The sequence below is a fragment of the Cetorhinus maximus genome, chromosome 6, assembly GCF_964194155.1.
Source record: "Cetorhinus maximus chromosome 6, sCetMax3.hap1.1, whole genome shotgun sequence".
NCBI classification, from domain to species: Eukaryota; Metazoa; Chordata; class Chondrichthyes; order Lamniformes; family Cetorhinidae; genus Cetorhinus; species Cetorhinus maximus.
In genome coordinates, this window is record NC_135884.1 from 140486777 (window position 1) to 140510628 (window position 23852).

Sequence of the window (23852 nt, forward strand, 5' to 3'; positions counted from 1 at the left end):
TCCAGGGCCCAATAGACTGTATCTTTCCTGAGGTGCGGTGCCTAGAACTGAACACAGTACTCAAAACAAGGTCTAACAACAGCTTTAAGTAACCGTAACGTTGGCTTCAGGATCAATATTGAATCAGACTCTATTTCAGTATTTATTGGACACCTTTCCTGTGGTGACCGCAAGCCCTGCCTTATCTTCTAAGATCTTAAAAAAATGTTATGCCAGTTTGAACCAGTATTCATGAATGAATTTCTCCTATTAAATGCTGACTTTTCTTCCAACGGCAATTTTATGTTGACTGTGTAAGTTGGCAGTGAGTTCGCAGTTCTCCAGCAGCCAAGGAGCCGAGTTCTATATCTTCAGCAGTGCCCAAGATGCGATTTTTCCTGTATCTGAAAGCTATCATGTTAAGTCCATTGGAGAGATAATGTAGACCAATGGCAACTGATTCATGCATTAAGAGGAAAACAAGGCTAGGAGTCACAGGTATTTCCTCAAGCAAAGCTGTTTTGGGTACCCCAAGTACAAGTGCAGCTGAAATAGAGATTTTCATGGACTTTATTGCATAAGGGAAAGAAGCCAAAAATGTAGTTCAACAGTTCTGCTGCTTCGATAAGAGAGAGGGTTTCAGTGATGCTGAGCCCTGCATTGCTGAGGAGACTAGATTCAAACATAAAAAGAGAAGAGCTGTAAATAAATGTTGTTTCTCAGAAATCGGATGAAGTTATATGAGTTAATATCAGAACTCTTAATCATGGCTGAAGAAAAGACAAGCAGGACAAATAATGTAACTACTTAGAATGCGAAAAAAGAGATATAAGGTAATAGAAAGTCAGTTATTTAATTTTGACAGTAAACACATAAGAAATTAATAAACCTTAATCAGGGGATTAGAAAAAACTGACTCCAACACAGCAACCCAGCTGTTCAACATTGTTCAAGGTCCCCGAAGCCTCACCCCTCACCCCCTGCCTACCCCCCTATGCCACCTCAGATCACTCATGCCACCCCCATAGCCACTCACCCAGTGTGCACTTTATACAATCCTCAGGAGCCATGCAGTAGCAATGGGGATTATTTTTAAAATCATTGGTAAAGAATTAAAGCTCTAACAATCTCATAAAAGCCTGAATACAAACACACTGGGCGGAATTGTCCCAGATTTGCACGAAGTGCGGTAGCGGGTGGGTAAAACGATGTTTTACCTGTGGGTTTTTACGTTGTATCATCCCAAACCTGCCACGTTATTTATGCGCTCTCGGGAAATACGGCGTATCCATGGCGTGTGGGGACTCATTCACCCGCCAGCCATCACCTCGCCGCTTCATCACACCGGGCGCCATACTTAAAGCACCCATCTCAGTGCTTCCAGACCATGACAGCTGCACGGGAGACAGGATGGCCCCGAAAGGCAAAAAGACTGCAGCTCCCTGCTTCAGCGACCTGTCTCTGGAACGCCTTTTGGACACAGTGGAGTCCCGCTGGGATGTCCTCTACCCCCGCTCTGGCCGAAGGATGGGCAGCAGTGTCACCAACCCGGTTTGGGAGGCGATGGCAGAGGTGGTCACCGCCAACGCCCTTCAAATGAGGACAGCCACCCAGTGCCGCAAGAGGATGAATGATCTCCTTTGTTCTGCCAGGTTAAGTCACTCTTCTCATCACTCTCAACTCACTCACACTCACAAACCCATCACACGTCCACAGGGCCCTCAGTCACTGCCAGTTCAAGGGACATCACCATTCACTCTCTCACACCTTCATTGTTCTCTTCCCGCCCATGGCACCACTCACCACCCGCACATGCCAAACATACTTATCATCTGGCCTGACAGGCGTCCTGCTTACATTCTCTCCATCTCTATTCATGCAGGACAAGCTGGCACACAAAAAGAGGGAGAGGTCGCAGACCGGTGGAGGAATACCTGAGATCAGGGTCCTCATGAACTTTTAAAACAGAGCCATCCAGCTGGCCAGCGATGATCTGAACTGGTCCTGTGCTGACGGTGAGGTCGGTGCTGCTCTACCAAGTGAGGATCCAGCAGTGCAACACACATCAGACAACCATGCTGTGAGTGAAGTGTCCTGTTTCACAGGCCACTGCCATGCACTAATTATCTCTTCTTGCTTCTGCAGGCACATCTGGGAAACAGCCAACAGAGTCTACGACCCAGGGCCTCCAGTCAAGCCCCGAAGACAGTCAGAGGAGGAATCTGAAGTCCCGTCACAGTGCTCACCCACACCCTCCACCAGCGCAGAGACACACACTTCGGTGGGACCTAGCTTTAGAATAGCCTCAGGGTCACAATCTTGTGAGCACATCGCACTGTCTGATCCACAGCAGTTGGCGGGAGGGACTTCCCAGGTATCCGGCACTCAGAGAACTGTTAGAGGCCAGAAATTTGCTGAGTCTGAGTCGGATGATGAGCCTCTGGACTCGGTCGTGTCACAGTTGCTGGAGCTGCAAAGGCAAGCTCGGGAATGTCAGGAAGGGATGTCTGCTGCACTCCTCAGATTGCAAGGCACGATGGAGGAATCCGCCTGCTTTCAGACTGAGGTGATAGCGCCGGCATGCCAACGCACTGAGGTCAACACTGGTAGGATGGCGGATGCCATGCAGACCTTGATCCAGGATCTTGCCCCTGCACTGCTGCGCGGGCTCGACTCCATCGCTGATGTCATAGTTGGCCTCCAATAGTGTGTGCGTGAGAGGGTTGCAGGGCAGCTCGATCTCACTCCAGCTACCCCTTCTCCTCAAAGCCTGGGGCCCTCAGGCACTCATAAGGAGGAGGATCATTAGGAGCACATTCTGGGGCCATCCACCCAGGTGACACTGAGAGTGTCCAGCCAATCCGAATCCCCTCTTCCCGTGCCCTCAGCAGCTCCAGCTCCACAGGCCAAGGAGGGTGCCACTGCCACACAGCAGGACCCCAAAAGCTGGCCGGGGCCCACCAAGTCTGGGCCCTCCAGAGGACACCCGCCAAGGTCATCACAGACAGGGCGCTGCAGTCAGCAGGCTGCCTCCACCTCCACTGTGGATGTCCGGGCAGCACCAAGACATAGCGGCAGGGTTAGGAATGTTGAGAAGAATTAGTTGCACAGCCTGGGCACAGGTGTTAGTCACTTGTACATACTGTTCACTGTTGTCAGTAAACTCCCAAGAATGTCTCCCTGCCTATGGCTCCTTGTTCTGATGAGCAGTGTTCTTGTCACTCAGATGTGAAACCTTTCTGTACAAGATAAATGCAGGTGTCTCAGTGCAGGGCCTCTTCCCTGTGCTCTGTGCAGCCTTCAGACCAAAGTGATGGTCCAGTCTCACACTCCCTGGAAACATTACTGATGCCTGCACCTTAATGGTGCTTGTCATTGCTGCCAGAATGTAGTGGGCAGGCATCGCAGAGTTCTCTCATTTCTCTGTGTTAAGGTGGGGCTGGCCCCCATCTCTTCAGCATATGAGACCACTGACGCTGTGCTCCTGAAGGGCTCAGGTGCTGAAGGCGGACAAAGGATCAGATCCTTCTAAAGTTTCATGGCTGTGTCTGTATGATATGACCCTAATCACAGAGCGTAAACGAGCTGCCCTCGGCCAGACAGGAGTCAGACATTCTCAGAGGCTATGTGAAGATCTATGGAGTGTCCTCACTGCATGTCATCATCATCCTCCTGCATCGAGTGACTATTAGGGCCTCCACTGCACCTCCATGACAGGAGCATTCTCACAGAGGATATCCACGCTATCATAAGCCAGAAGTTAAATGTTCATAGACGCAATGTAAGGGTCTATAGGGTCACCTAACTGCATGTCGTCATCATCCTCCACAAATTTAGCAGCTGTGAGAACCTCCAGAGCGTACCTGCCTCATCTAGCCAGTGCGAGGGCCTCATCACCGTCATCATTGCCTCCAAGGACCTCCTCACCCTCATCCCTGTTGGCATCCTCATTGGAGGAGACCTGCAGTCCCTCCATCTCCTCCTCAGCCAGCTCCTCACCCCGTTGCAGCCCCAGGTTGTAAAGGGCGCAGCAGATGATGACGATGCGTGTCACTCTCTGCGGACTGTATTGCAGGGCTCCACCAGACCATTGCAGGCATGGAACCTCATCTTCAGTGTCCCGATGGCCTGCTCCACAAAGTTGCGAGCGGCAGCACGAGCCTCGTTATGCCGTCACTCTGCTGCAGTCTGAGGCCGCTACATGGGTATCATCAGCCATGGCCTTTGCGGGTAGCCCTTGTCCCCAAGGAACCAACTGTGCAGCTTCTGTGGACCCTGGAAGACATCAGGGATCTGTGACCGACTGAGGATGTAGGAATCGTGCGCACTTCCTGGAAACCATGCGCACATGTGCAGGATGCGTTTCTGGTGTCACATACCAGCTTGCACGTTCAGTGAGTGGAATCCCTTGCGGTTGATGTAGTTCACCGTGTATCGCAATGGAGCCCTGAGCACCACATGGGTGCACTTGATCGCACCCTGAACCTGTGGGAAACCTGAGATCAGGGCGAATCCAATCACTCTTGTATCCTGGCTGTCCTGGTCCTGGGCGAAATGCACAAAGTTGTGTGCCATGGAGAAGATGGCATCCATGACCTCATGGATACATTTGTGGGTGGTGGATTGTGAGATCCCACAGAGGTCGCCTGTGGAGCCCTGAAAGGAGCCACTGGCATAAAATTGAGCGCCGCGGTCACTTTCAGGGCCACTGGCAGTGGATGCCCTCCATGTCCCCGTGGCACCAAGTCCTGCAGTAAGTGGCAGATGTGACCAACCAATTCCCTGAACATGCACAGTTTTCGGTAACACTGGTTCTCAGTCATCTGCAGGAATGGCGGGTGGCGTCTATAGACCCTGGGTGTCGCTAGGCGCCAACCAGCAACAGCCCACTATGGCCTTTGGGCAGCATGTGCGGGATCCTCAGCTGCCACTTCTTCCTGAGGTTGCTGCTCCTGTCTCTGTGCAGACAGGTGCCTGAGTCACTCTCTCCTCTGTTATCTTCACTTTCTGTAAGCCATCAGGCATAAAGTTAGTTCACCAGGCTCCATGATCCCGATGTAGTCCTCCTACAGGATGAAAGAGAGAGATACGTGGTTAGCATGGGTGTCCTAAGAACCTGCCCTGCTTAAGTGGGAAGGCCCCTTAATGATTTCCGGAGAGTGCTGGCCACCACTTGGATGGCCAGAGATTAGCGCGCTGCATGGCCACCTGGTTAGCTTGAACCATGGGGGGGACTGGTCCAAACCAGGATGCTGACATTGCAAGGAGCTGTGAGTCCAGCAGTGACTGCTCCAAGGCCAGCTTTAGTGAAAAGATTGTACAATGTGTGCAGTTGTGCAACTGTCCTGCAGTCCACTAAAATGTTCATGGCTTTGCAGCCTGTGCCGGTCGGGGGAGGGGTGCGGGAGGGTGTGAAAAGTTTTGGAGCACTTGCTGACACAGAGATGCCTTTGCATTGCTTGAGTGGGCAGATAAGCTAGAAGCCCAGCTCCAATCATATCAATGTGGCTGTGCCTGAACTGTCTGAGTTGCAGAGGAATGGTCACATTATACAGGTTTCCATAATGCGTGGCCGCTTCCCTCACCCATCCCACCCTCCATCCCGAATGCTTGTGCACTGTATTCAATGGCAGAGCTGCCCTCACCCCCCTCACAAGTTGCCTCTATGGCAGGGCTTCCCTTGACCCCCTGCCCCCTCCCCACAAGTTGCCTCTATGGCAGGGCTGCCCTTAATCCCACCCCCTAGCGCTCCTCAAGCTTGAAGTCCAACGGGCGACCCTGGCGAGTGCTGCACAACGTTACTGTGCACTCACCTCTGATTGGGAACTGCCAAGTGCACGGCGCTTATGTGCTGTTGTGAAACACGTCGGCGTGTTTTCCTGCCGACGTGGCTGGATGATCCAGTGTGGGGGAAAATTCCAGTGGGCAGGCCTGATAATGATATGTTGATGTGTTACAATAGGGTTCCTGATGTCTGATGGCGGGAAACGCGGCCCGCCATCGGTGGGCTGAGTGGACGATCGCAAACTGATTTCACGCCATTGTGAAACCGATCACGTCATATTGTTCTCTTATGTCACCAATCACGCCTGAAGCTGGCAGGCACAGAAAATTCCACCCACTATAGTTGATATTGGAAGAGATAAGAACTACTCGAGTGCAAAAAAATGTAATCCTTTAAGTGTCTATTATGTTTGTAAACAAACAAGGAATTACATCAAAGGCATATTACAGCCCCTTAAATGTTTCATTTGTTCTTGGATCAATAGATCACCTGTTGAGCTGAAGCCATGATAAGCTTTTGAAACCCAGCCATGCATGCATAATAGCTACAGAGCTGTCATAACAAAAGCTTCCAGCTACATTGTCTGAAACTGACAGAACTAGATTTGTGTCCTATTTCCATTTCAAAGCAGAGTGCCTGTAAGTCAATTGATGGGAGCAAGTGCAGAGATTTTTTTCAACTTTCAAAGGCAGAGTTATTTTTAACAGCCAGAGCTGCCAGTTGATTTAAATCATAGCACAAAACACGACAGCAGAGGCTTACAGGAAAAAGTACTGTAGTGCATGACAACGCTTACACAATTATGGTCAATGTAAGAGTCAACTCACCTTTGCAGCACAGATCCCCATGATGAATCACTGCACTAAAACGCACCTACATTGCAATACGGCATCTAATAGTGACATTTGAAGGTGTCAAAACATTGTACACTTACCTTTCAGAATATTCCTGACTCCTCAGCAGGCTTACCCCAGTGTGCACAAACTGTCCAAGGAGGCGTGATTTTTAGGGCTTCCAAAACCACACCAGCATACAAAAATAACATGCGGGAGGAAATACAATTTTTCCGTGGGCCACACAATGGGGACCCTGAACTTGGGAGATGTACGTATGCATTTTGCCTTCCTGACCTGCCAAAAGGCCACAAGAAAATGTTGTGGGGTTGGGTGGGCGGAGGAAATTTGGTTTTCCAGCAGAAAAAAAAAACATAAGGGCTGAATGTTCGCTGCCAAGACAGATAGCTTCAGTCAGGAGGTTTCCCGACTTAGCAGACCAGCCTCAGCTTAAAAGGCCCCATTACATCCAATTTTCACTCTGGGAAGACAGGGGCAGGATAGAGTTGGGTTGGCGAGTGCCAAGGCTGTTTGGTTTGAAGGTTTGCCTTGGTTCTATGGGACTTTGCAACAGTTGTTTTAGAAGCTGTTAGGCCCTCTAGCCCTCATCCCACACCTCCCCACTTAGTCCCCATGACCCCTCCATGCCAACACATGTCCCCAACCACCTCCCATGACCCCTCATACTCTTCTTGTCCCCTAGATGCCTTGATTCCCTCTCTATGCCACCTCACACCCCAGGCCACCTCCATAGACGCTCACCCAGTATCCACTATGGGGAGACCTCAGGAGCTATGTGGAGATGAAAAGAAATAAACTTCTAACAATATAAAAGAGCTGTTGGGCATACACACTTTATACAGAAAAAAATCTTTCATTCATGAAAGCCATTCAAAGATTTTAAATCCCCTCAAAGTGTTCAATCAGTTAACCACATCAATGACACCCAATCCTTTAATAGCCTCTTTAAACTGACAATAAAGGTGTTAACTCACTCATACACTGAGACAAGTGCTTTTGTAATCTTGAAACTCAGCCAATCATTCATAAAGACCTAAGCTAGAATAGCAACACTCGGGGAATGTCAACAAAGAAGTTTATTTGAACTCCAGGAACAGATTTATTTTTGTAATCTGTACCAGGTGTTCTGTCGGTCAAAGCAGTTCCAGCAGCCCTTTTTTTTAACTCTGACAGCTTCAGCTTATGTGTTTTTTATTCTAAAGGACTAGGGATTTAAATAACTTCAGGTTACGACATTTAAACAGACCTTATTCACCTTTCAAGAGCATTTGCGTCTACTCTGTGAATTCATGACTCCCGCATTCTGGGTTAAACCTTTGGAACAGTAAAAATAGGGTTTTTTTGAACTCGGCCTTGCTGAGTTTGGATTTCCCCTAGCAGTTGAAATGGTATCATCCGGAAATGGGAGCGGAACCTCCGCGTCCTGGTCCCTCCGCCATTTTTACAGGTCTCCAAAGTCGACCTGAAAATCCAGTCCTAAATTCAGCGTTTCATGATCCGATTCACACCTCCATTGGGATAAGAAAATCTGGCTCCTGTAGTTTGGAGCAGTGTTCTAGGATAGCTTTTGCTATACTCTTAACAATCATATATATATATATATTTATATATCAGACACCCCCAGGCTGAATTGCCTAACTCCTGACTCATATCTCTAGAGATTAACCTTACAGCTGTTCTCTGCATTGGCTCCATTGCTTGAATGCATCGCTTGATAATCAGAACTTGATGCAGCATTCAAATGTCACCTCTACAGTTTTGGTCTCTTTGCCTAAGGAGGGATATACTGCATTGGAATCAGTTCAGAGAAGGTTTGCTCAGCTGATTCCTGGGATGAAGAGGTTTTCTTATAAGGAAAGGTTAAGCAGCTTGGGCCTATACTCATTGGCATTTAGAAGAATGAGAGGTGATCTTCTTGAAACAAACAAGACTCTGAGGGGGCTTGAAAGGTAGATGCTAACAGGGTGTTTCCCCTCATGGTAGAATCTAGAACAAGGGTGCACAATATAAAAATAAGGGGCCTCCCGTTTAAGACGGAGGTGAAGAAGAATTTTTTCTGTTAGAGGGTTGTTAGTCTTTGGAATCCTCTTCCCCAGAGAGCAGTGGAGGCTGGGTCACTGAGTATATTCAAGGCCGAGTTAGACAATTTTTTGATTGACAAAGGAGTCAAAGGTTGTGGGGAACAGGTGGGAAAGTGGAGTTAAGGCCACAATCAGATCAGCCATTATCTTATTGAATGACAGGGCAGACTCAATTGGCCCAATGGCCCACTCCTGCTCCTATTTCTTAGGTTGTGATCTGACAAAGGTATTTGTTCTATTGCATTGTTCAACAGCTTTGCTAAATTAATCACCAGAATTCAATTGATAATACCAACCACTATTTAATGATTAGCAGTCTATAATATTATGTTGGGGGCAATATCTGTTTAGTGATTTTTCACCATTTTAGTTTCTCTCCCCTCCACCCCTCCCCGTCCCCGCAAAAGGGCAAAATTAATGCCTTTAAAAAACAAAGTTGATTCAGCTCATGGGTCTTATTATGTGTCAATGTGGACATAGTGAAGGTGATATCTTACTTTGGCAGATGGCATACAATGGGCAGTACTGGATTAACCATTATACAACCCACACTATTTTCCTTTCAATTGAAATGAAACAGTAAATTGAATGGGGTGTATGACAGTTGATATGTTACATCCATTTTGCCCCCTTGCAAAGTTGAACTTCACCTGATTCCTGCCCGTCCGCTATCTGACCCTATTTACCAGGCTGTACTTGTACATGGTCACCATTGTGTCTGTCACTGTATGCAGTAAAGAGGTAGGGCAGGCATGGTTGAGAGTATATTTACCTAACCATTTCAAAATAGATTTGAAAAGAAAAATAATCTTGTGAATAGTATCCTTTGGAGATAAGATGGTAAAGTTCTTTTTAAATTTTAAATGAAAATGAAAGTCTTGCCTTTTAAGGAGTGCCTTTTAAGACCTCAGGATGTCCCAAAAGTACTTTACATCCAATGAAGGTTTGTCACTGCTGGTTATTAACGTCCCAGGATATTTCACCGAAAACTTTTCTTTCCATTCAAATTTGGATGCTTGGCTGGCAAGAACATCTCTGTTCCATGTGTGATGTAAAACTTTATCTTTTCCACCCCAGGGAGTGAAGGATTTCAGTGTGCCTGTGAGACTTGATGCAAAGGTTCACGTGGACCTGGTTGTGGTGGGTTCTGTGGCTGTATCAGACAAAGGTAATATTTAGAATGTAAATTCCAAAAAAATAGCTACTTACTATTATAATATTAAAAATTAAATGAAAATCTGCCGCTGTTAAAGATTTTTTTTAGTATCAACAACAACGACAATTTGCATATAGATTGCACCAGTAACTTGGTAGTAATCCCAAGGTGTTTCACAGGAGCCTTATTTGACTCCAAGCCACATAAGGAGATATTAGAATGGGCTTGGTCAAGGAGGTATGTTTTAAGGAGCATCTTGATGGGGGGGATAAAGAGGTGGAGATGTTTAGGGAGGGATTTCCAGAGTCTAGGATCAAGACAACTGACGTCGTAGATGCTAATGGTGGAGCGGTGAAAATTGAGGATTGGCAAGAGGCCAGAATTAGAAGAGTTCAGAGATCTCAGGATTGTTGGACTAGTAAAGGATACAAAGATCAGGAGGCCATGGAAGGATTTGAAAGCAGGGATGAGCATTTTAAAATTGAGGCATTGCTGGACTGGGAGACGTTGTAGGTCAGCAAGCATAGAAATGATGGGAGAACAGGACTGGGCACAGGCAGCAGAATTTTGGCTGAGCTCAAGATTCTGGAACAAATAGTTAAAACCTGATTCCTTCACGTGATGCCCAGTTTCTAAGTTATATGTTTCCTGAATGACGCTTTCCGCATATTTTTCTGAGGAGTCCTCCTGACCAAATAAACTCTTTTGGAAGATTGGTTGAGGCCTAAGATTCAGGTTTGTAATCTGTGGCCGGGATTTTCCGGCCCCTTCGTGGTGGGACCAGCCGCTGGAGATTCAGTGGCCGAGCCAAAAACCCATTGACTTTCGGCAGGACCGAAAGATCCTGACAGGGGGTGAGGTCGGAAAATCCCACCCTGAGTGTTCATATTGCTACCTATTCAATTCTTCACTCAGCCAGTCAAAACCATGCTCACACACTTTGTTTGAGTGTTAGTGAAACAGCTTTGGTTTTCTACAGATCGGCCAGAAAATTCGAAACATTTATCAACTCAAATTACGCAAGTATTCAGCACTGGAGGAGTAACATTTAATTGTTTTTAACTTTTCATGTGACAAATGCCATTCTGAAATCTGCACTAAACATGATGAGATACAAAACATTTTACATACACTAAACAGGTGACATAATTTTAACTGCATTTAAATGAAAGTTTAAAATGTTTTAATATTTTTTATTCAATATAGCAAAAAACAATACGTGGGACATTTCATTATTATTATATTATTATAGTGATTGATTTTAAATAGCATGTTGTAATTTTGAAAGTATTATTACTGTGAGTGCCTAACCGCACCTAAAGGCTACCTTGGAATGTTGTGCTCATATCCTCAGTTAACAGGTTAGGACTTCACCAGGTACTTGTGTTCACTGCCAAAGGTCACTTCCACAAGAGAAACCTCACTCCCTACTAAATGGGGTACAACGTTATACACAAAGCAACTGGTGCTTAAGCGCAAACGCATGATGCAGGAAGCAAGATTTAAAATGCTGAACCATATCTTAAATTGATGTTAAAGCCATGGGTTTTCAAGCTGCAGTCTAACCTTTTAAGAGAACCCGCTATTTATTTCAAGAATGCACACCGATTACACTCTTTAGCATGAAAGAGACACATGATAGCATTCTTTTCTCCTCCCCCCCAGAAAACAGTGCATCTTCTCATTTTGCAGGAGCATCAGAGAAAATTTGTAGTGATATTATGAACTAGACAATGAAAAAGAAATTAAAAATAGCCACCATATTTTGTCTTAAAACTAATAGTGTATATTTTTTATATGAAAATGATATTGTAAGGGCGGGACACTCCACAAATGTATTTTACTTTTTGGGTTTTTGGACCTATTGTCACGGCTCTCTGGGGATGGTGCGCTGTAACATTGAGCCCCAATACTCCCCGAGCCACAATAAATGTGAAAAAAGTTTGACCAACCCAACCTAACTGTTTAATTTAGGTTAACAGATTACAAGCACCAGCTTTGTAAACTTAATAAGTAAATAACTGTTTATTGAACAAATTGTCTTTAACCAGTGGCAAAAGAAAGAAATATGAACTGCTACTTTCTAATTCCATAACCTAAACTCTACACCTTCTCAAATCCCTATACACGCACATAGAAGACACATAAGGCACAGAAAAAAAAAAAAATTTTAAGAGTGGGATAAAACATTTCAATAGCACCAATTCCGGAGTACAGGATTCGATGGGTTGATTTTGACGGATGCCTTCCTAATTCCTTTCAGTTCTTTGTTGATGACACGAGGTGGTCTTCCAGCACTTTCAGCCTGTAGTTCACTGGTTGAGCACTTGCCTTTCAATGTCTCTAACAGTGATTTTCCCCTTTGCCTCTTGACTGGGGTTTTCAGAAAGAGAGCAGGTTATAGATATATGAGGAGAAAAAGCCAGCTAGCTATTATTGTGGCATTACTGGAATCTAACATGCACAGGAGCAAGAGGTTTTAGGTCTTTTTTCCTTTTAGGTTAGGAGCTATTCTGCTGCACTGCTCTCATACAAATCCTGCCCACTTGGTCAGGAGCCAATTAAAACGTTGTCGTCAGGCAGCTCCCTTGGTCCATGACTCCTTTCCGTCACCATACTGTCTTTCATGGCACACCCTGTTCTAGTACTGCAGCATTGTATATATCTCTCATCCTGTTCTAGTAGGCATGTCTTTCAAACTGTAGCTGTTGTAGTTTTAAATCCACAGTCCAACAGAATAGAGAAAAATAAAAGGATATGTTCTTTACACTATTAACAAAACATTAGAGGTGTTCTCTTCACAATTGGCCATTTTTAAAATTTTGCCAGTAATACTGTTCTTCATGTATAAATTGTATTTTCATCAAGGCTGGAGAATTGGAAAAGGCGAGGGCTTTGCTGATCTGGAGTACGCGATGATGGTATCGATGGGAGCCGTTGATGAGAACACAGTTGTTGTCACTACAGTGCATGATTGTCAGGTTCGTTGAACAATAGGACATGGAAACATGAAGAGAAAAATTGAGCAAGTATGTTCATTTTAAAACAAAAAGCAACATTGAATACCTTTTTCTCCAAGAATGGTTCATAACTGATATCCTCTTATAAAAATGAGCCTTGACGTTAATATAATGGACGCTGCCACGGTCTGTAACCTAAGCCTTGGGGTCACAGATATCTAGACATTTGAAAATCATAGGAAAAGTCCATCAAGCCTGCTTCACATGTCATGATGCTTCAGATATCATGGTAGACACTTTTTAACCCAATCCCCAGCTTTGCCCTCCTGTCATGTAATCCCCTATGAGAGACAGCAATAAAACCAGGGCTAAAAAGAGTTAAAAATTTGAAAAATTCCTGTCTGACTCCCCTCAGGCAAACAAAACCAGTCCAGGAGATCATACTGACCAAGTGTGCATTAACTGTTAATCCATTTACATTATATATGAGGCAAAATTTAATAGAGACATACAGTTTTATGACAGCTTTAGATTAGGTAGATGAAGAAAAGCTATTCCCATTAGCTGATAGTACAAGGACTAGGGGACAAGGACTAGGGGACACCGATTTAAGGTTTTAGGCTAGAGGGACAGGGGAATGTGAAGAATAACCTCACATTGGAACTCGCTGCCTTTGAGGCAGAGATGATCATTGATTTCAAAAGGAAATTGGATGGGCACTTGAGGGAATTAAACATGAAGGCCTACAGGTATAGAGTGGAGGAATGGGATTGACTGGATTGATCTACAGAGCAAGCATGGACTCAGTGGGCTGGATGGCCTCCTTCTGTGCTGTTTGGCTGACTCGATGATGCGATCCCTGCCCCAGCTTCCTCTTTAAGGTGCTGGGAGAGTCAGCATCCGCCACCCCAGCAGGCAAAGCATTCAAGAGCCTCACTTCTCTCGGAGAAAAGCACCTATTCCTGATTTTGCAAAGTTTAAGTACATAGACCTTGGTCTACCCCCAATCTATCAACTGGCATGCAATCCAGTTTGGACTACAGCAAGAATCAATCTTTGCAAGTGGGCAATGCTGAAAACCGTGCTGTGACTGAGGCCGTCAATGGAATGTTTTCTTTTCAACTAGAAAAAATAAATAAGAGCTAGAGGAGAGGAAAAAGGAAACCACAAATGGTGAAGTTTGAAATCAAAACTGAAAATATTGCAAGTGGACAGCAGGATATTTTGTTCTATTGAAGTGTTCACCCAGAACATTAACCTGTCTGTTTAGGATGTTGATCAACCTGCTGTGAATTTCTAACATTTTCAGTTTATATTTTGAAGAATTAAGGTATTTGGCTGGAGCCAATGTGTAATTGAGTAGCACTGACGATGTTTCTCATTGAAGTCCTGACAGTATTGGTGCCCAGAGATTGATGAGAGTAATCTCTCACTCCAACATTTTGTCCAATATGTGTGTTGTACTTTTCTATTCATGAGATTCAGAAAGGGCGGTGGGGTGAGGGGGAAGACAAGTGTACATTGAAAGGTCAGAGTGATTTTATTGTATCACAGAATGGAACAGATGATGGACTTGAGACGATAGAAACTGGGATTGTTCTCCTTAGAGCAGGGAAGATAAAAGGGACAATTTTATAGAGGTGTTCAAAATTATGAAACATTTAGATTGGGTGCATGAGAAGAATCTGTTTTAAGTGCTAGGAGGGTGAGCATACGGGTTTGACAATGATTGGTAAAAGAACCAGAGAGGAGATGAATCGCCGCCTCTTGCACTGTAAGGGAGATATTTATTTCCTTAAACTATGATCTGAAATACACTACTTGAAAGGGTGATGGAAGCAGACTCATTATTAACTTTCAAAATGGAATTTTATACGCATTAGTAGAAGAAACATTGCAGCGCTGTGAGCATGGGAAATGAGAGTGGGGCTAATTTAAAACTCTTTCAAAGAGCCAGAACAGGAATGATGGGCTGAATGGCATCTTTCAGTGCTGTGTGATTCTATCCACAGTGGTATCAACTTAAAGGGCAGAATTTTACGCCTTGCCTGACCCGATAGGGCATGAAATCGCGCGAGGTGACATCGGGCAAGCGTCCAGACGTCATCCCGTGGGCACGTATGGGTGTTGGAACCGCATCCTCCATCAATTAAAAGGCCACTTAAGGCCATTAAAAAGGCAATTGATCCCGATTTTACGTTGCCCGTGTGATTTTGCACTCATCTTACGGGCTGAACAGGCAGGTGGGCAGCCCACTCTTTGCAAAACCGCATCCAAGGGCAGGATAAAAAGGGTCAGCAGCATTGCCATTGTGAGTAGTGAGAGGCTTAGGAGATAGTTTGCTGCTGGTTGCTTATCTGAACTTCACAGCTTCATCTCTGTTCTGAGCTTCCCTCTTAGCATTTCCAGGCTTCATTTCAGGACTCATTGGTGTCTCCAAGGCGTCCAGAGAATTTTGACCGTGTGGACCCTTGCAGGTATCAGACAGACTTCAGTAACCCTGGTAATGGGGATTGTGGTCTCCACTGGAAGCATCTCCTCTGAGGAGGAAGAGAGGGGGAGAAGGGAGAGGAGGCCATGTGTCCCAGTGCAGCTTCCAGGGGAGGGGCCTGTGGGAGGAGAGGCACAGGCACAAGGGAGCAGGGCCAGCAGGTAGTCCAATGCGTAAGGGGTCGCAGAAGACACCACTATCCTGATGCCAGGGTTTACAGGCAGCGATGCAGCTACCTCAATATGTCCAAGGTGCAATGCCGAAGGAGGCTCCGCCTCTCCAGGGAGAGCATGGCCTCCATTTGTCATATGATTGGGCCGGAGATCACCTCCGACTACGTGGGTGGACACCCCATGCCAGTGGCTCTGAAGGTCACGGTGGCCCTCAACATCTATGCATCTGGCTCTTTCCAGGGGTCAAGAGGGGGATCTTTGTCCCAATCAGCTGTTCACAGTTGTGTCATGCTGGTGACAAAAGCTCTGTTCAGGTGGGTAATTAAATTTATTCATTTCCAAACGGACGAGGCCAGCCAGGCTGAGCGAGCCAGAGGGTCTGCAGCGAATGCTGGGTTCCCCCACATCCAGACTGCACACATGTGGCCGTCAAGGCGCCAGTGGGTCAGCCGGGTGCCTTCATCAACAGGAAGGGATTTCACTTGATGAACATCCAGATAGTTTGTGACCACAAGATGCAGATTCTGCAAGTCTGTACAAGGTACCCTGGCAGTTCCCATGACCCTAATACCACGAGACACTTCCTGGTGCCAAGGCTATTCAGTGCTCCAGCCTGACTGGGTGGATGGCTGCTGTGTGTTAAGGGCTATCCGTTGAAAAGGTGGCTTATGACGCCTCTCCGCCATCCAAGAACAGAGGCAGAGCAGTGTTATAATAGGAGTCATGCCTCCACAAGGGCAGTGATAGGGAGGACAATAGGTCTTCTGAAGAAAGGCTTCCGATGCCTGGACTGTTCATGGAGAGCACCACAATACCCCCCAAGATTGGGTGTCACTGATAGTGGTTGCATGCTGCACTCGCCACAATCTGGCACTGGCAAGGGGGGCCTATTGGAGGAAGAGGATCTTGAAGCAGCTCCACAGGCCACAGATGATGAGCCCAGTAGTGAGTCAGAAGAGGAGCATGGTGAGGAGAATGCAAAGGGCATGGAGGCGGACCTCTGTAACCTCCAGGGAGGCAGGGACACCAGGAATGCCTTGATCCAACACTCCTTCAATTAGACTGCCAAAGATCTGCTTCCACCTCATGCCAGGGCTGCCGCCTACATCCTGGATGTCTGAAATGCCCTTTCATTAGAACCCAAAGTCCACTCAGTGCCTGTGCAATAAAGTTGAGAGCCTCTCATGTCCAGCATCATATACTGGCGTACCCTATACCAAAAAAAAGTGAAGCACACTCAGGGCATTACGACACAAGCAAAATTCATATAATTTTGACACGTGAAACAGATGAACATAGCTATATCTGGTGTTAATGCCCACACCAGTAGACATATAAACAAACATGACAGAACAGAAGATCACCTGTGAACAGTCCCTCTTGTGCTCATGGTGCCTTAAACTTACATTTACGAGTGCTACATCTTGGTGTCTCCCCACCACGCCGACAGTGGCATGGAGGCAGCTGCTGACTCTGCTGTCTTGTTGGCCTTGATGACCTTGGCGGTCATCCTCTGGCCAGTGGAGCCTGTGCTGGCCCCACCTGGGAGGGAGCGGCCAGTGCCTTGGCTGGCATCTCCCCAGTCATCGCAGCCTCATCAGATGCCACGGTTACTGGCAGAGGGGCGGAGGAGCTGCTGCCATCATCCAGAGCGCCCTGAGAGGAGCCCGCAGAGATGACAAGCAGGTCATGCGTCAACATGAGGTCGCTCTGGACCTCCCTGCTCACCATTGATGGATGGGCACTGAGCTGGGATACTGAGTGCCTCATCCATCTCCCACACTGGCACTGACAACCTGAGGTCATTGCCTGTGTGAGGGCTTGCAGGTCCGAGCGCAACCCCAGGAACCCCTGACTCTGTTCCTGGAGCTGCCTCTGCATGAGAGTCGCCACTCTCTCAATGGAGGAGGCAGTGCACTCGACCATGAGGTCAACGCAGTGCTCATGCTCCGCATGGACTCCTCCATGATGGAGACCATGGCACGCAGATCCTCATGGATCTCTGCCAAATCCTCCCACACATCCCGCTGGACATCCAGCATCTGCTGCCTTATGGATGGCTCCAGAGGCCCATCCTCTGCCTTCGACTCAGCATCGTCCTGGTCTCCAGCAGTCCTCTGACTGCCAGTACCTTGGACACTCTCTGCCTCTGCCTGCTCCTTAAGGGAGTGTGTAGTGCTCTCACTGCTGTGCACCGACATTCCTGCCACCGATCTAGTGCCCACCAAGGTGCTGTATCTGCATTGGTGCCTCGTTCAGAGAGCGGGTGTGACGCAGGTGCACCTAAAGGCCAGTGGTCCTCTGGTGTCAAGGGTGGCTCTTCAGGCTCCTGTGAATGAGTGCCTGCTGGCGAATCTAAGGGAGAACAAGGGCATGCCATTAGTTAAAAGTCCTCACACTGTCACTGTGCATGCCAGGCACCCTGGTGAGACAATGGAGATCTGCATCATGGTGCCATCGTCTTTCAATGATCAATGGGGACTCCAGGTTTGAGGCTCCCATCAATGAAGAGACTACACAAGAATATTTGCACCATCCCAAACTCTCACCTCTGTGCACTGCACTCTTACCTTTGTCAGAGACCCCTGCCTCTCCACGACCGGCTGAATGAGGCAGGTGGCAGCTCTCCAGTTCCCAAGTTTCCAGTTCAAACCTCATCAATATTAGGAGGTTTGGGGGGCCTCCATCTGTCCTTGACCTCTTGATGTTTTCATGGCTGCTGTTCCCCTGAATGGACGGAAGAGCATTGATTAATTCACTCTCTACCTGCAGCGCCATTGCAGCCTGGCCAACCCCAGCTGAGAAACACCTTGCAGGGCACATCTGAGACATGGCCCTCGAACCTCAAAGCACTCAGGCCAAGCAGCCAGGGCTCACCCCCTTAGCCAGCTCCGAAGTCATTGGCAGTTGGCACTCAGACCCTAATAGCACGAGGGGACAGCCAGACCTTAACACTTCTCCACACTGAACCACGCTGACATGGTACTCACCCTTGCTGAGTGCAACAGGCCATTAAACCTTTAGCAGCACTGCATCCATGTGCGCCTCATGACATGTGGCTGCCACCTCCTCCCAAGCTTTTTAGTCTGATGCTGTGGCCTCTTCCTGCTGTTACTCACAGTAAGAGGTTGTGGTGGAAGAATTAATCCAGGCTGGTCTTTTGGTTCAAGCTGGTTTATTTTCAAGACAGCCCCTCAGTGCCACTGACCTTCCAAGTCACTCCCACACAAGTGTTCCAGCTGTATCTTTTTATTCTGTTTAGATGGGATGAATCAATGCCCATCACCTGTTTAACTAGCAATTGTCTTTGACAAGGTGATTGCCATGCAGTGTGATTATTTATACATGGACACTGCCACCCCTGGGAACGAAGGCTTGACACCCACCTCCTCCATGAGGACCAGGAGACACTTGTCCGCAAAACAGTGGGGCCGATTGCCCACCCAACCTGCCCTCCCGTCTGACGTCTCCAGCCGCTGTTGAGGCCATTGCTCCAGTCTCCAGACCGCAGAAAGATTCTCCCCTGGCAGCCCTCAGGGAGCTGTCTCACGGATCGCCATTGGACCCGGTGCCCGACAGGCCCCTGCCCCACCCGGCCCTTCCCGACCATTGAGAAGACGCACTTCACGCTGGGTGGGCCTTAATTGGCCAGCCAGCGTGAAATCAAGGTCATGGGCTGATCGTGGTCAGGGGCCTGTTTCCCACTGCCGATCGCGTGTGCCCGCCAAGGGAAAAACTCAGGCCTAGGACTTTTAAGAAAATGCACCTGCTATTTTTATATTCCGCTTAACTTTTCCTTTCACTAACTCCCAAACATTACAACAGTGGTTCTCAAAACTGGTGTTTGGGGGGGGGTCCACAGAATCAAAGTTGGAGGTGGGAACAGAGTTTTGTGGCTATAATGCAGAGTGGGCTGGCTGTTTCATCTTGGCGGCGTGCTGGGGTGTAGTGTACATGGAGGAGCACTGAGAGTGGCATGAAAGTAAATATCCGTTTTCTTAAAAGATGTTGGAGGGGATTTTCCAGCGCCGCTGAGATTGTCCGGCCCCACTGGAAGCCAGCGGACTTTTGCCTGGCCCGCCACATCCCCCCTCGGTGGGTCCCACTGTGGTCAGGCCTGGAAAACCCCGGCCATTATTTAAAACTCCTTACGTGCAGCACTTTCTTACTCTAAGTGTTATGTAGAAAAGTTTAGATGAGGTTTCCTGATTGCTCAACCATTTGAAAAGGGATTCTTCAACCAAAGAGGTTTGAGAATCACTGCAGGGCCCCATAGTACTGGGCAGGGTTGTCATTATATGCAGATGGTTACAATTTATAAGAGAGTACATGAAAAAGCAATCACATTTTATTCAAATGACAATCATGTTAACATTACTTGGCCTCATTGTAAAGCCAACCGACATTTAGGCAATCATTTTAATGGTAGCATTATTTTGACTTGGCGTAAAAGCCCTACTTCAGGACTTGAGCTCATAAACTAGATTGGCTCTGGTGCACCACTGAGGGATTGTTAGATCATTAGAAGAGTTTTTCTTTAACTATTGAGATATTTAACTAAGGTCTTGTCAGTTAAGCTGAACCTTAAAGATCCTAAGGCACTTTTTGAAAATATTTGGGAGTTCTTTCAGTGTCCTGGCCGATGTTGCCCCTCAACTAACGCCACCCAGTGCATTTAATTAAAAAACAGAAAATGCTGGAACTATTTGGCAGGTCAGACAACATCATTGGAGAGAGAGAGAGAGAGAAAGACGCTGAATTGATGTTTCAGATCGATGATCAGGAATGGAAGAAGCTAAAGATGTAACAGCTTTTAAGTAAGTCCAGAGGCAGGAAAAGGTGGTGGGGGAACAGGAAAGAGCAAAAGGGAAGGTCTGTCATAGTACCAAATGCAGGAGTGGATAACTGACAAAGGGATGATGGTGAAAACAAAAGGGAGATGGAATTTAACCCTGAAAAGTGTGAGGTGATACACTTTGGAAGGAGTAATTTGACAAGGAAGTATTCAATGAATGGCATGACACAAGGAAGTTCCGAGGAACAAAGGGACCTTGGCGTGTGTGTCTATAGGTCTCTGAAGGCGGAGGGGCATGTTAGTGGGGTGGTGAAAAAGGCGCATGGGACACTTGCCTTTATCGATCGCGGCATAGATTACAAAAGTAGGGAGGTCATGTTGGAGTTGTATAGAACCTTGGTGAGGCCACAGCTGGAGTACTGTGTGCAGTTCTGGTCGCCACATTATAGGAAGGACGTGATTGCACTGGAGGGGGTGCAGAGGAGATTCACCAGGATGTTGCCTGGGATGAAACATTTAAGTTATGAAGAGAGGTTGGATAGACTTGGGTTGTTTTCGTTGGAGCAGAGAAGACTGAGGGGCGACCTGATCGGGATGTACAAGATTATGAGGGGCATGGACAGGGTGGATAGGGAGTAGCTGTTCCCCTTAGTTGAAGGGTCAGTCACAAGGGTACATAAGTTCAAGGTGAGGGACAGGACGTTTAGGGGGGGATGTGAGGAAAAACTTTTTTACCCAGAGGGTGGTGATGGTCTGGAATGCGCTGCCTGGGAGGGTGGTGGAGGCAGGTTGCCTCACATCCTTTAAAAAGTACCTGGATGAGCACTTGGCATGTCATAATATTCAAGGCTATGGGCCAAGTGCTGGTAAATGGTAGGTAGGTCACGTGTTTCTCACAGACTCGATGGGCCGAAGGCCTCTTCTGCACTCTGTGATTCTGTGATAATGGGACAAGAAAAGGAACAAAAGTTTGTTTTAAAGGAGGTTTAAATGACCCCAGCAGAATCATTACCAACAGCTGTTATCCGAAAAAGTGGGAAAAGCAGTTAAATGTTATTTTGCTTATAAACCTCCATGTAACAAAAGAAGGCCATCCTGCCTGTTCCTTCCGCAAGTCGTGTACAATCTGCCCCAGCGGTGCCAAGCTGCAACCCCTGGATCACATACAAGTCCCCATTTTAAACCCTGGCAATCTGGCCCTCAAAACCCAGACTGCCCAATTCCGATTGATGCTTCAATTTCTTATTCACTGGTTTATCCTATTTCAAGTGCCTGTGCTACAGTATATTTAATAGGCATTATTTAACAATAATACTGTTTAACAAGACATCAAAAGGCAGTCATTGAATATTTTCAAGGGAACATTGCCTCTTCCACTAACTTCCTTGCTCTTGACTGGAAGCCAATGTAGATTGATTTAGCTGTTAGCTTCAATTACAAGGCCACAGTCTCTGTGGCAAAGGAATGTTGATCCATTTGTGGCACTTGCACATGTTTCCTATCATCTTCTTGATGATCATGATCTAACATTGATTGCTCATTCACACAATCATCCTAATGAAAGTAATGTACAGTCATTTCTTGGTCCAGATCTGTTTTGGCAGCTCCACTCACCAATTATGACAACTCATTCCAGTGTTGGAATACTATTGCCATTTGATGTCAATTGGAAATGCTGAATTACTGAAACATTTGATAATGATCATCTCTGATTTGAATTAAACCCCATGCTTTCTTAACCTATAAATGGCATCGACAACAACAACTTATGTTTATATAGCGCCTTTAAGGGAATAAAATGTCCCAAGAAGCTTCACACTGTGTTATAAAGCAAAATATGACACCAAGCCATATAAGGAGATATTAGGGCAGATACCCAAAAGCTTAGTCAAAGAGATAGGTTTGAAGGAACATCTTAAAGGAGGAATGAAAGGGAGAGAGGTGGAGTGGTTTAAGAAGGGTATTTTAGAGCTTTGTGCCTTGTAAAAGGCCTTAAGTAGTGGAGCAATTAAAAACAATAAGGCTCAGTAAGCCTGAATTAGAGGAGCACAGAGGCTTGTGGGGGGGGCTGGAGGAGATTACAGAGATAGGGAGGTTGAAGGCAAGGGTGAAACTTTAAAATCAGGGCATTGCTTAACCAGGAGACAGGGTGGGCTAGTGAGCACTGGAGAGGTCAGTGTACTGGACTTGGTTTGAGTAAGGACATGGGCAGCAGAGTTTCAGATATTTACGGAGTTTACGGAGGGTATGGTAGCAGGGAGGTGCAGAGTGCACTGGAATAGTCAAGCCTAGAAGCAACAAAGGCATAAGTGAGGGTCTAAGTGTCCTTTGCAGGATGACAACAATCACATAGAAGAAAGCTTAATATTTTAGTCTCAAACACTTTACAACACTAAACGGCTCCAGTCATCCATTTTTTTTATTATTTGCAAAGTGGATCATGGATAAGTTCTTGTTAGAACCATTTCTGAAGCAGAATTTATCAATATTCCAATAGCAGGTGTTTTCCTACAATTTTTTCTTTTTTTCCCATCTATTTGCAATGTGTTTGACAGCCAGGAGCCTTTCTAGAACAAACCAGTTTCACCAAAACTGAAGTAATCACAAGGATTAGAATCACTGATTAACAATAGCAATTCCTCTTTCAGTTCACTGTGACCATTACTGCCCCTGCATTTTCGCCACTCACAGTGATAGCAAGTCTTTTCAAAATAAAAGTCCAATCAGCCATTGATGTTTTGTACCCACTGAGCAAATACCAGGGCTTTGCTGACCACATTGGTTCTAGTGCTGAGTTAGGAAACATTGTCACATCGATTCGTGAATGTCGTTATCTTAGTTTACAATTATTTGCTAGGTTTTCCCCCAGCACTGAATGCATTTCATCTCAATGTCAAAATTGTCGATTAGGTTTGTATTGGCCCACATACGAGAGGTTCTGCCAGTTTGCTCCTCCATCCACAAATGTTATCATTAATCCCATTGCCAATCTATCCCATTACTTTAAGTAGATTGAAAATTGCATGAGCTTTCTTAGGCATGTAGATTCCTCATGCTCGATTTATGCCCAGATCCACAGGTGCAGGAGCAGAAAATTCTACTCCTTTATTTCCTAAAATTTCACCTTTGGAATTGCTGTTTGTGGTTGCTTAGTTACCAGCACAGTATAGTGGCTCCAGGACAGGTGAAACATTAATAAGCAACAAATACAGTTGACAGGATACTAACAACCTCACAAAACCTGCACGATCCAATATATGTCGCTGTTCTTCGAAGCTAGTTCGCTTGCTTTTCTAAACAGCAACAGTTGGTGCTCTTTGCATGTTTCTTACCCGAGCAGAGATCCAAGCTCTTCTTGCTCAGAAAGGAATAGGAGTCTTGAGCAGCTGCTCCTACTTGGCAGAACCTACCCAGCTGAACGCAGATTGCACCTTCCTCTTGAGCAAGCCGGCCCATTCAGGAGAAATCGGGCCAGCTTCAGGAGAAGAAAGGTATGGCCATAGCCCAAGAGGCCCTGGACAGATCACAAGAAGGAGAGCAGAACAGGAGGTGAAAGTGCACTGCATAGTACAAGTAGA

The 23852-nt window shown here is 46.5% G+C and overlaps 1 protein-coding gene across 5 annotated transcripts in view; it reads left to right on the forward strand.

Annotated features, from left to right (window-relative positions):
• The window catches only part of mthfsd (methenyltetrahydrofolate synthetase domain containing), a 54269-nt gene that overhangs the window by 26463 nt on the left and 3954 nt on the right, over positions 1-23852 (forward strand). For 3 of the 5 annotated variants that reach the window (XM_078544595.1, XM_078544594.1, XM_078544596.1), the window contains 2 exons: positions 9777-9867; positions 12724-12836. The exons of the other annotated variants lie outside the window; for them this stretch is intronic. In XM_078544595.1, the coding sequence (XP_078400721.1) occupies positions 9777-9867; positions 12724-12836 (204 nt within the window). The remainder of the gene's footprint in view (positions 1-9776; positions 9868-12723; positions 12837-23852) is intronic. 5 annotated transcript variants of the gene reach the window in all.